This window comes from Pristis pectinata, chromosome 15 (assembly GCF_009764475.1).
Source record: "Pristis pectinata isolate sPriPec2 chromosome 15, sPriPec2.1.pri, whole genome shotgun sequence".
Lineage (NCBI taxonomy): Eukaryota > Metazoa > Chordata > Chondrichthyes > Rhinopristiformes > Pristidae > Pristis > Pristis pectinata.
In genome coordinates, this window is record NC_067419.1 from 5,100,122 (window position 1) to 5,113,940 (window position 13,819).

Consider the following 13,819-nt stretch of genomic DNA (forward strand, 5'->3'; position numbering starts at 1 on the left):
AGCCCTAAATGGTTGACTCCTTATTGCAAGACCGTGCCTCTTGTATATTTCAAGGAGATCATGCTTGCATCGTCCAGAAGGTGTAACCATGCCTTACTGAATCTCTCCATTATAAGACAACCCAGTCACCCAACAAGCAATCCGGAGAATCTACACCACACCACTGAAAGAAGGCCACCCACCCCTTGGTACAGAAACTAAATTCATACGGTACTCTGGCTGCAGCCCCACTGAAGCCCCACACAGTATCACCAAGGCTTTCTCGTTCTTGGTACTCTAACTCTTTGCGGTATAGGCCAACGTATAGCTTATTGCTCCTACATGATAACGTTTGGTGTTCTATGTTACTGCGAACTGAGATCCCTCTGTGTCTGAATATTTACTACCTTATTATAACTTACAAAGATTTCTTGTTCTTTCCACTAAAATGAATGACCTCATAGAATCATTGAAACTACAGCACAGAAACGGGCCCTTACGCCTGTCTATGCTGACTGCCATGCCTAATGACACTAATCCCGTTTGCCTGCATTAGGCCCGAATCTTGCAATGCCTTTCCTATCCAAGTCCTTTTCCTAAGTCCATCATAATTTTATAAACCTCTTGATCACCCCTCAGCCCCCGATGTTTCTGTGAGAATAAACCCAGCCTATCCAATCTTTCCTTATAACTACAGTCTTCCGTTCCAGACAACATCCTGGTGTATCTCCTGAACTCTCTGTAGCTACCACATCCTTCCTGTAGTGTGGCAACCAGAACCGTACACAATACTCTGAAGTGTAGTCTAAACAATGTTTTGTATAACTACAACATGACACCCCAACTCTTATACTCAATGTCTTAGCCTATGTAGGCAGGCATACCAAATGCCTTCTATACCACCCTATTGACCTGTGTCATCACTTTCAGGGAGCTATGGACTTGCACCCCAATATCTCTCTGTACGTCAGCACTCCTAAGGTCCCTGTCATTGAATCTGTGTGTCCCACCAGAATTTGACCTTCCAAATTGCATTACCTCACACTTGTCTGGACTAAATTCCATCCGCCACTGCTCTGCCCAACTTTCCAGCTGATCTGTGTCCTGCTGTATCCTTAGACAACATTCTTCACGATCTATGACTCCACACATATTCATTGTGCCCCCTACATTTTCATCCAAGTCATTTATATATATTACCAGCAACATGCAGTACACCACTTGTTACAGACATCCAGTCAGAAGAACACTCATCCACCTCCGCCTCCTATCACCAAGCCAATGTTGGATTCCATTTGCCATGTAAACCACGTCTACTAATCTGCCCTCATCAACTTTCCTCGTCACCGCAAAAAACTCTGATCAGATTTGTGAGACACGCGATCTCTCCCGCATGTACGATCCAACCCTGTGAGTCCAGATTTTTGTGTTGTAGGTTCCTACGTAATACCTTACCGAAAAATCCAGAGAACCAGGCCAGTTTCATCCTTGAAGAACTACTGGAGACAAGATTTTCCCTTTCACAAACCGCTGGCTCTTCCTAATCACATTACAATTTACTTCCCTAGAAGTTGAAAGGCGCCATGCCAGGCTAATAAACCTTATAGTTCAAAGTCCAGTTGCTGGAGAGGTGGAAGCTGAGGGGTTCTGTAAGTATTTAACTTACAGAAACATTTTGGGTCAACTGGCACAGTGGCACAGTTAGTAGAACCACTGCCTCACAACTCCAGACACCTGGGTTCAATCCTGACCTCGGGTGCTGTCTATGTGGAGTTTGCACGTTCTCCCTGTGACTGCGTGGGTTTCCACCGGGTGCTCTGGTTTCCTCCCACACCCCAGAGACACGAGGGTTGGCAGATTAATTGGCCGCTGTCAATTGCCCCTCGTGTGTAGGTGAAGGGATAGAATCCAGAGGGAGTTGATGAGAATAAAATGGGACAAGTATAAATGGGTGGTTGATGGTCAGAATGGGGTCAGTGGGCTGAAGGGCCTGTTTCCCTGTTTCTATGATTGAAAGACTCTGGGCAAGTTCCTGGTGCCTGACACTATGGAGTAACATCAAAGCACCAGGAACGCCTGTTCCTCCGAGCATGGTCCATGGGCACTGGAGTGATGTTCAGGCAGGTGTTACAGCTGTCTCTCCAGCTTCTCCTATGCCCCAACCCACCAGGTACATGGACTACCTGGAAGGGAAAACGCAGCCAGTGCAACCCTCAGTAAGTCCCCAGTTTCCTTTGAGGTTGTCTTTGTTAATTAGCAACACGTGATTCAATTTCTAGCCCCTTTGCTTCTTAATACCAATTCTTTAAAGATGGATTTGCCGGGACTGAGAAAAGGAGATCCCTGTTATTGAGACTTGAGGCCAGGAAGACTGCTCCTGCTCTCCTGGGTTCAGCTCAGGGCACCTAAGGACAGGAAAGATGTTGTCACCTCTGAGGAGACAGCGTGGTTCTAAGTATTAACAAGGAGGAGGAAGCTGGACACTTGCCTTTGATAAAGAGACAAGATGGTGGTGATTCAATAGGCGTTCGAGGATTACAAATGGAGTACGGTCAAATTAGATACTGGTGGTGAAGGATTCAAATCTCAGCACCTAAAGGGCAGGAAGATGTGGGTGCGAATTGGACCATCGCGTGACAGTCATGGGGCAAAGTGAAAGGGTGGCAAAGTGAGAGTGAAGGGGAACGGCGTGACTTCTTACATTCACCAGTGTGGGTGCTGTGAAGGAAAATATCATAGAACTAACACCAGTGGATGATGGTAAGGGATGGCTTTTCTGATTTGATGTTGTTCAGCTGATATGGGGGAGCAGTGGGGAGGAGGGGAGGGGATGGTGGGAGGCGAGGGGGCAGGGGAGGGGAGGGTGGGAGGCGAGGGGGCAAGGGAGGGGAGGGAGAGAGGGGAGGGGGAGAGAGGGGAGGGACGGAGGGGAGGAGGGGTCTGTAGGAATGGTTACCAGTAAGGTGACTGCACCTAAATGACATTTTTGTTCGGGAGTTATTGCCTTTTTGGAAAAAGGCAGGAGCCGGCCAGACTGTGAAGTGGTCTGAGGTACTGGCCAACCAGAGAGTGCTCTGCTATGAAGGGATCCTGAAATCTGTCAAATCGTTATCTCTCTGACCGTACCTGTGGGTTGGGAAGCAAACCTGAACCAGCCCTCCTGACTGGTCAGTGGGAATGGTTCAGACTCGTACCTCTGTATGACCTGTACATTTGGTCCCTGGCGTAGGGCAGGGTAACATTCATCCTTCAGGTGGGCTTCAGGTGCACAGCGGCGCAGCAGCAGAGCCGCTGACTCGCAGCTCCAGTGACCCGGGTTCAATCCTGACCTCCGCCACCGTCGGTGTGGAGTTTGTACATTCTCCCAGTGACCGCGTGGGTTTCCTCCGGGTGCTCCGGTTTCCTCCCACATCCCAAACACGTGGGGGTTGGTGGGTTTATTGGCCGCTGTAAATTGGCCCTACTGTCGGATGGTGGGAGAATGAGGGGGGAGCTGATGGGCATTCGAAAGTGAATAGTTTCAGGGAAATGAGATAGCGCTAATGGCCAGCATCGTCTTAGTGGGCCGACTGCCTCTTCTATCATAACGAAGTATACGTTGAGCTACGTTGTGGGGATGGGCACCATAAAGGCTATGGTTTGGCGATTGATTCCCCTGCCTTTAGTCGTAGCCTGATACCATCCAGCAGACGGGTCCCACCTCAATCAGCCAGAGAGCTGTAGGTATAAGCCAGGGGCAAGGATGTGTACAGAATTCAGGCTGACACTTCACTGTATCTATGGGGGATTGCTGCACTCTCGCAGTCACCATTTTCCAAACGAACACCTTCAGGAAAGTCGGAAGGGAAAATGCCCACCCCCTTTTGGGGAGGGAGGAGGAAAGCATTGGCGGTTGGGGGGTGGACGGTGTGGCCAGTGCCTTCTGACTCTGATTAAGTGCCAGAGATCACACCCCAAGGCTGGGCTATCTGGAAGCAGGAGTCTGAATGAGGAATCAAAATTTAGGACATTAAAACATCTGGATTTAAAACAAAATGAATCAACCACGTGCCTGGAGTTGACAGCAACAATAATGATGATTAAAAAAAGCAACTGAATTACCTTAAAACCACTTGGATCACTACAAAATCCCCCACCTTTGCTATGTGACACAACATGTCTGGAGTCACAGAACATAGAACACCACAGCGCAGTACAGGCCCTTCGGCCCATGATGTCGTGCCGACATTTTATCCTGCTCTAAGATCTATCTAACCCTTCCCTCCCACATCGCCCCCCTATTTTTCTATCTCTTTTTCATGAATGATAGAAAGATAATGGGTATGTGGGAGGGAAGGGTTAGATATGTAGATCTTAGAGCAGGATAAAATGTCGGCACAACATTGTGGTCCGAAGGGCCTGTACCGAGCTCTGGTGTTCTATGTTCTATGACTCCAGACATGTTGTGTCAAAGACCGTACAGTGCGGCCTAGCAACCAACTCAGTTCAAGGCCAAAGTAGGGGTGGGGAAAATATCGATGACCTGCAATGTCGCCCACACCTCCCGAGTGATCAAATGGAAAAAACAGTCAGTGGCTTTGGGGAGGGGATGGAGAGTCAGCACATACAGGAGGGAGCTGAGGGAGGGGAGTTCCCAGAATCACCACTTTCAGAGGACGGTCGCAGGACTCTGCCAGCAGAGAGCTGAAAAATATGACTTCTTTTTTTCACTCCGCACTATCTGTTCAATCTGGCCTGTGGTTGCTAGGAATAGAATCAAACAATCTATTAGCTGGAGTGTTATTTGCCTGTGCGTTGAGGCTCGTCCTTTGATAACGTGTTGATAACTGGTGCTTTAGAGAGGGTGAGTCACTCGCCAAGCTGCAGGAAGTGTGCGCCCACATGTGTCAGAGCACGGAGCAGGCACGTGAGGGCGCGGGCTTCTGGGGTGGGCTCCGGGTCTCCGGGCTCTTTGGGGTCTTCCTGCTGCCGTGTCCCTTGGCAGTGGAGCCTTTGCCCACCCTGGATCTCACGGAGCAAGTGGCCTTGATGCCCCTGAGCACATCGTAACTGGGATCGACAACTGGAGGGCACATGAACCTCTGTCTGATGACGTAGCCCAGTCTCGTGCTGGCTACCATCCCGTCTGCCGTTGAATGGATCCTGGTTACCCCAGCGTACACGTACTGCAGTGCCAGCAGTGAGCCTGCAGAAGGCAACGGGATGTGATCAGTCAGGTCCTGTACACCGCAGCTTTCACACCTCTCACACTTTCTGAGAGGTTGCTGCTGCTTAACTTTTTACTGTTCAATTCCCAACCAAACTATTTTGACACAGATCTCTGCCGTTTGAAGTATGTTGGTTAATGAGACAGGAACTGAGCATGAAGAGATTAACCAAATTGTTTTACGCACACACACAAACACACAGAGAGGAAATTGGTTTCCCTTATACACAGGTGTCAGCTTTAGCTCAAGTGGCTAAGCTGTCTTATCTCCGACCCTGAAGGTTTTTGATTCCAACTCTAGCCGGGGACTTGGGGCATTTGTTATGTCGAGGCCAATGGAAGTAACATTCTGATCGAGTGGTATCTCTGATAGTAACAGGTTCAATGAACAGACAGTGCCGTACTGTCGGAGAGGCAGCACCGAGGAGCAGCTACACAGTCAGTTGCAGGACTGAGGGAGTGAGCTTCTGTTGAAAGGAGACACAAGAGACTACAGACGCTGGAGTCTGGAGCAGCAAGCAATCTGCTGGGGGAGCTCAGCGGGTCGAGCAGCATCTGTGTGTGTGGGGGGTGGGGGTGGGGGGGAGGAATAGGAATTGTTGATGCTTCGCGTTGACAATTTTCGATGCAGGGTTTCGACCCGAAACATCCAGAATTCCTTCCACCCACCACAGATGCTGCTCGACCCGCTGAGTTCCTCCAGCAGGTCGTGTGTTGTTCTATTGAAGGGCCACTACTGTGTGAGCACAGCACTCTCAGAGGGGGAATACAGAGGGAGTGCTGGACTGTCAGGCCACACACCGGTGAAGGAATAGTGCTGAGAGTGTACTGCATTGATAAAGTATTGCATCATTGCAGTGAGTGTTTTGAGGGAGAATGCATTGTTGGAAGGCCAGCACTGAGGGGAGTACTGTACTGTAGGAGCACTCTCGAGGGTGCACTGCAGGGGTGGCACTGAAGGAATACACTGACAGTGGACCAGAACTCGGGAAGTTTTGGATCATCAAAGGAACAGCATTGAGGGAGTATTGTGTGGTTGGAGGAGCTGTACTAAGGAAGTCTTGCATCATGGAAGGGCAGTACCACTGCATTGATGGAGAGGCATGCAGAGGGTATACTGACTATATTACTCAAGCAGCAAATGACAGGAAGCAGGCAACCGTGGGAGTGGGGGAGCAGTATTAAGGTGTGCTGCATTGTCAGAAGGGCAATGCTGAAGGGGTAAAAGGCAAAAAAAACTGCAGAAGTAAAAGCAGAAATGCAGGAGGTACAGAGAACAGTACAGCACAGGAACAGGCCCTTCAGCCCACTATGTCTGTACTGACCAGGATGCCAGTTTAAACTGCCTGCAGATGGTCTACCTCCCTCTATTTCCTGCCTGTTCATGTGTCTGTATAACTGCTTGTGAAATGTTGCTATCGTATTTGCTTCCACCACTTCTGGCATTGAGTTCCAGGCACCTACCACTGTCTGTGTAAAAGACTTGCCTCGTTAACGTCCCTTAAACTTTCCCCCTCTCACCTTGGAAGCTGTGCCCTCTAGTATTTGACATTTACACCCTAGGGAGCACCTATCCATGCCTCTCATGATTTTATAAACTTCTATCAGGTCTCTCCTCAGCCTCTGTCACTACAGAGAAAACAATCCAAGCCTGTTCAACCTCTCCTTATCGTTAATACTCTCTAATCCAGGCAACACCCTGGTGAACCTCTTCTGCACCCTCTCCAAAGCCTCCACATCCTTCCTGTAATGGGGTGACCAGAAATGCACACAATATTCCAAAAGTGGCCCAACCAAAGTTTTAAACACAGCAGGTCAGGCAGCGTCCGTGGAGAGAGAAACAGGGTTAATGCTTCAGGCTGATGACCCTTCATCAGAACTGGAAAAAGTGAGGACATAAGCGTGTTTTAAGTTGCAGAGAGGTGGAGGGCTGGAGAGAACAAAGGGAATGTTGCATTGGATTGGATTGGTTTATTACTGTCACATGTACCGAGATACAGTGAAAAGATTTTGTATGCGTGCCATCCAGACAGATCATTCCACACATAAGTACATCGAGGTAGCAAAAAGGAAAACAGAATGCAGAATAAAGTGTTACAGTTACAGAGGAAGTGCAGTGCAGGTAGACAAATAAAATGCAAGGGCCACGATGAGGTAGATTAGGAGATCAAGAGTTCATCTTTTAGTGCATGAGAGGTCCGTTCAAGAGTCAATGGAGGGGGACTGGTTTGCGTGAGGGACTGGGCTATGTTCACAACCCTCTGCAATTTCTTGTGATCCTGGGCAGAGCAGTTGCTATACCAAGCTGTGATGCATCCGGATAGGATGCTTTCTATGGTGCATCTGTGAAAATTGGTGACGTGCCAAATTTCCTTAGCCTTCTGAGGAAGTAGAGGCGTTAACGTGTTTTCTTGGCCGTAGCATCCGGTGGCTGGTCCAGGACAAGCTGTTGGTGATATTTCAAGGAACTTGAAGCTCTCAACCATCTCCAATCTCTCAACCACATCACAGTGTTGGTGATAGGGTGGAGACCAAGGTCACCCAGATGACACAACTGTCATTGGTACTGTCTAAGAGAGGGTGATGAATGCTTGTTAGTTACAGCTGGTCTGTTTTGGGGAATGCAAACTCATTTCCAGGCAGACAAATAATGACCTGGTGTCAAGAAATGAACCCAGGATCTAGTTGGCAGGGCCCACAGGATGTGACACTGGTGATCTGATGTTGTGTGTGGCTGTTAATACTGGAGTGGTCATGTGCAAACCCTAGGTCCATGACACTGACACTAAGGAGTAGAAAATGGATTTCACTTGTTCTTGGTGCACTAAAATATAGCTGTATTTAATGCTAATCACAAATAAGGCCCTCCCACCTACAAAAGATTTTTTTTTAAATTTTATTTACAGCATGCTAACAGGCCCTTCCGGCCCAACGAGTCCGCGCCGCCCATTTTAAACCCCCAAATTAACCTACCCGTACATCTCTAGAATGTGGGAGGAAACCGGAGCACCTGGAGGAAACCCATGCAGACACATGGGGAGAACGCACAAACTCCTTACAGACAGCGAAGGGAATCGGACCCCAATCGCTGGCGCTGTAATAGCGTTGTGCTATTAATGAATTTAATTAATTTAATTAATTAATTAAATTAAAGAAATTAATGAGAGGGAATCAGCACTGGGGAGGTTGACAGGCGGAATGAAGAACTAAAGGAGACGCCTGCAGCCACTGATGGGACCAGGTTTAATTCAGCCCAGTTGACAACACTTCAGCACTTGGAGTACATGTGTAGTTCTGGTCGCCCTGCTACAGGACAGACGTCATTAAGCCAGAAAGGGTGCAGAAAAGGTTCACAAGGATGAGCAGAGACAGGGCAGTTTGAGTTATACAGAGAGACTGGATAGGATGGGACTGTTTTCCTTGGAGTGTGGGAGGCAGATGGCTGACATCAAATCATAAGGGGCATAATTAAGGTGGATGGTCACAGGGTAGGGGATCTTTAGAGGGCAAAGGTTTATGGTGAGAGGGGAAAGATTTAAAGGGTCCAGAGGGGCAGGTTTTTCCACACAGAGAGTACTGGGTGTATGGAATGAATTGCCAGAGGAAGTGGTAGAGGCGGGTACAATTACAATGTTTAGAAGATATCTGGACAGGTACATGGATAGGAAAGGTTTAGAGGGATATGGACCAAACGCAGGGAATTGGAACTCAGGTGGGCATTTTGGTCAGCATGGATGAGTTGGGCCGAAGGGCCTGTATCATTGCTGTATAACTCTATGATTCATTGCACAGCAATCCCAAGTCAGACTTCAGCCCTTAAAGGAACATTCCCCATGGTAGCCAGACAGCAACACTGTCATAGCTACCATTCAGGGTGAGGGTGGAAGATGCTGTGGGGGGGGGGGGGGGGTGATAGGGGAAGGACCGCCACAGGCACAGTCGGTCAGACTGCTGCCCTTCTCCCTGCTTAAAGGGACACCCCGCTGATGTCAGGGGACGTGAGTGGGCAGTTTCAGGACACTGCAAGCTCCCTTCCAAGGTCTACAGAGTGGGTTTCAACTAACAGTAAGATTAAGATCTCTTTATTAGTCACACGTACATCGAAACACACAGTGAAATACATCTTTTGCGTAGAGTGTTCTGTGGGCAGCCCGCAAGTGTTGCCACGCTTCCGGTGCCAACATAACATGCCCACAGCTCCTAATCCGTACGTCTTTGGAATGTGGGTGGAAATCGGAGCACCCGGAGGAAACCCACGCAGACACGGGGAGAATGTACAAACTCCTTGCAGACAGTGGCCGGAATTGAACCCGGGTCGCTGGCGCTGTAATAGCGTTACACTAACCACTACACTATCATGTAAGCAATTACCTGCTGAGACGTTTGTCCCATGGGTGACATCACTGGCTGCACTCGTCAGCCGTGACTCTGTCCTTGAAGTGAGCCCCATTGACTCCATCCCACTTGGTCCACCCCTGGTTGGCAACAAGCCCAAAAGGCCATGTGCCAACCACAAAACAACAAGGCCTCAGGAGAGGGCGACATTCCAGCAGAAAGTTCTAAAAATTGGTGGGGAGGAAAGTCAGTCAGAAATCTGCGACCTCATCTCCTGGGTCTGGGAAGGTGAGTATACGGCAGGGACAGTCACAACCAGATTCAGGAAAGGAGATAAATCCATCTGCGGTAACTATTGAGGGAACTCTGCTGTCAAGGGGAAGTCATTGCCAGGGATCTCCCTCAACTGCCCCTCCCAGTGGCTGAAGAGCTACTCCCCAAATCACAATGTGGATTCTGTCCATCTCGAGGCACAGTGGACACGATCTTCACTGTGTGACATCCCCAAGAGAAATGCAGGGAGCAGCACCAGCCACTGTGCACGGCCTTTCACAACCTCACTGAAGCCTTTGACTCCAACCAATGAGTATAAAATCGAGGGGCATAGATGTGGTTGATGCAAGCGGCTTTTTTTCCCAGGAAAAGGGAATCAAAAATTAGAGGGCACGGGTTTCAGTTGAGAGGGGAAAGATTTAAGAGGGACCTAAGGGGTAACTTCACGCAGAGGGTGGTATGTCTATGGAACGTGTTGCCAGAGGAAGTGATTGAGTCAGGTATATTAACAACATTTAAAAGACATTTGGATAGTTACATGGATACGAAAGGTTTAGGGAGATATGGGCCAAACACGGGCAAATGGGAGGAGCTTAGATGGGAATCTTGGTCGGCATGGACCAGTTGGGCCAATGGGCCTGTTTCTGTGCTGTATGACTCTATGGAGATCGAAAGGAACTGTGGACATCCTCCTCAAATTTCCCCAGCAGAAAAAAATTCATCGCCATCTTACACCTACCACAAGATGGCATGCAAGTTGTAACCTCAACCAGTCGCTCCACAACAGAGCCAATTCAAGTGTGGACCAGTGTCCAGCAAGGCCACGTCGTCACCTCAACACTTGGTTCAACGTTTCCCACTGCTAAATCTTCACCTCTCATCCAACAAGGTGGTGAATCACCCCAGTAGGGTTGTGGAGGCGAGATCATTGGAGATATTTAGAGAGGAAGTAGATCATTGGAGGTGCTTAAGGAAGCAGACCAGTTCTTGAGAGCTCAGGGAATTGAGGGCTAATGGGGATCTGACCCAGAAGGGGAGATGAGACCTGGGCCAAATCAGCCGACTCCCACTCCTATCTTTTTAGGTTTTATGTTCTTGGGTTATAAGGAGAGACTGGATAGGCTGGGACTGAGGATAGGCTGAGGGGTGACCTTACAGAGGTTTATAAAATCATGAGGGGAGTAGACAGAGTAGATAGTCACAGGCTTTTTCCAGGGTAGGGGAGTCCAAAACCAGGGCATAGGTTTAAGGTGAGAGGGGAAGGATTTAAAAGGGAGCTGAGGGGCAAATTTTTTGACGCAGAGGGTGGTGGGTATATGGAACAAGCTGCCAGAGCAGGTGATAGAGGTGAGTACAATAACACAGTTTAAGAGACATTTGGACAGGTTCAAGGATAGGAAAGGTTTAGAGGGATATGGGCCAGATGCAGGCAAGTGGGATTAGCATAAACAGGCATTTTGGTTGGCAGGGACGAGTTGGGCCGAAGGGCCTGTTTCCATGAATCTCTCTGAATCTGTGAAACAGACACAAGGGATGAATGGTTGACCCCTAATTCTATTTCTTATGTTGTGTTCCACGTTTTCCAGAGTCCTGTCATGGAAGCCATGCCATTCGCCGTGTAAAGCCCAACCTCTCGCGTGCCTCAGTGAATGAGTCCATGCATCTACGTATTGCACCTTGACTACTCAGGTTGATGGGATGATGATGATCCTGAATTGAAGGCAACACGATGTTGAGCAGTTTCCTATCAGTCTGAAGGTTCTCTCCACCCCACTGGGAACCAGAGCTCCGCACAGTACTCCAAGTGCAGCCGAACCAACGATTTGTACTCCTGACCAACGATTTGGCGTCCTGACTCTTGTACTCAATGCCACAGCTGACGAAGGCAAGCATACCATAAGCCTTCCTCACCATTCTGTCGACCTGTGTGGCACTTTCAGGGAATTATGTACCTGTACCCCAAGGTCTCTCTGTTCTATAACACTCCCCAGGGCCCTACCGTGCACTGTGTATGGCCTGCCCTGGTTTAACTCCCCAGAAAGTATTTTGCACTAGTCCGATCCTGTTGCAACCTTAGACAACCTTCTTCATTCTCCACTATACCACCAGTTTTAGTGTCATCTGCAAGCTTACTAATCATGCCACCTGCCTTCGATCCCAAATCGTTTTCTATATATATATGACCAACGATTGGGGACCGGACTGATTCAGGCAATGGAATCTCATTTTTTAGAAGAGCAGTGAGGTACTCCACACTGGTTCTGGGCCGTGAATGACTCTCGTCCCGTTAGCACTCAGTTGCTGTAGTTGGGGCGTGCACTGGCGTGAGGAGCCAGAGAAGTAGGTGGCAGCCCTTGTCCATCCGGGATCCATCCCTGTGGGTGCTGATGGCTGCTAAAAAATGTCCGACGGTGCAGTCGCTCTGCAAATGGAGGCACCTTTCATGTTTGTGGAAACACAGCATTCACCGCCAGGAAATTTGTCATCCGCAACACTGAGGGAGCAAAAAGCTTTCCGACTGTTGACGGGGGTCTGTGTTCTTCACGGGAGCCCTTACGGGTGCAACTGTGGTCAATGCATCCCCGTACTTATAAGCAGATAGCATTGCTGGCAAACCCCTTACCCTATGGGGTATTTCTCAGCGACTTTTGACTTAAATTCAGGGAACGTGATTAGGAAGTTTGCAGATGATACAAAGATGATCCCTTTGGTTGGGAGTGAAGAGGAATGCTGAAGACTTCAGGAAGACATCAGTGGTCAGGAAGGAAGGTGGCAGATGGAAAGTTAAATCTGGAGAAGTGAGGAGTGGAGCATGTGGGAAGGAGAAATAGGAATAAAATAAACAATGAAGGAAAGAGAGACTGAGTGCAGGTGCACAGGTCCTTGGAGGCAGCAGGATAGCTGAATAATGTGATTAAGAAGCATATGGGCATAGAATATAAGAACAGGAAGATCGCACACTGAACTCTCACATTAATTAGGTCACGGTCACAGTGGTGTATAGAGTTCTGGTCAACACATTACGGGAACATAGGAATAAAGAGCAGCAGTCAGTCACATAGATTCATAGAGCAACACAGCACAGATACAGGCCCTTCTGCCCAATGAGTCTATGTCGGCCACATTGTCCACCCAGCTCATCCCAATTTTCTGCCTTCGGCCCACATCCCTCCGAGCCCCTCCCCCCCCATGTACCTATCCAAGTGCTTCTTGAATGATACTGTTGTACCTGCCTCACCCACTTCCTCTGGCAGCTCGTTCCATATACTCACCACCCTCTGCATGAAAATGTTGCCCCTCAGGTCCCTTTTAAATCTTTCCCCTCTCACCCTAAACCCACACCCCCTAGTTTTGGACTCCCCTACCCTGGGGAAAAGACTGTTGTCGACCACCTTATCTATGCCTCTCATAATTTTAAACATTTCTGTAAGGTCGCTCCCTCATTCTCCTATGTTCCAAGGAATAAAGACTTAGCCTGGGCAACCTCTCCCTTAAACTCAAGCCCTCTAGTCCTGGCAACATCCTTGTAAATCTTTTCTGCACCCTTTCCAGCTTAATCATGTATTTCCTATGACAACAAGGCGACCAAAACTGTACACAGTACTCCAAGTGCAGCCTCACCAATGATTTATACAATGGTCTCTCAAACTTGCTCCACCGTTTAATAACACCATGGTTGAGCTGATTGCCTCAGCTCCACCTTCCAGCCTCCACAACACTTGGCTCCTCTTAAGCCCCAGAATCCAAAAATCTAAGGAAGGATGTGACTGCACAGGAAAGGTTACAGAGGTTAACAAGGGCTGGAGGATATTAGGCTGTGGTTATTTTCTATGAAACAAAGAGGGCCAAGGGGGAGATGTAATTGAGTTGGGTAGTGTAGCAGTTAGCATGACACTATTACAGCGCCAGCGACCTGGGTTCAATTCCCGCTGCTGTCTGTAAGGAGTTTGTACATCCTCCCCGTGTATCTGTGTGGGTTTCCTCCCACATTCCGAAGATGTACAGGTTAGGAGCTGTGGGCGTGCT

General features: G+C 48.7%; 1 protein-coding gene across 1 annotated transcript in view; it reads right to left on the bottom strand.

Annotated features, from left to right (window-relative positions):
* Positions 1-4,865: 4,865 nt before the first annotated feature.
* Positions 4,866-13,819, bottom strand: part of nwd1 (NACHT and WD repeat domain containing 1) — a 57,169-nt gene continuing 48,215 nt past the window's right edge. Inside the window, exon 20 of the mRNA XM_052030667.1 lies at positions 4,866-5,164. Within this exon, the coding sequence (XP_051886627.1) occupies positions 4,866-5,164 (299 nt within the window). The remainder of the gene's footprint in view (positions 5,165-13,819) is intronic.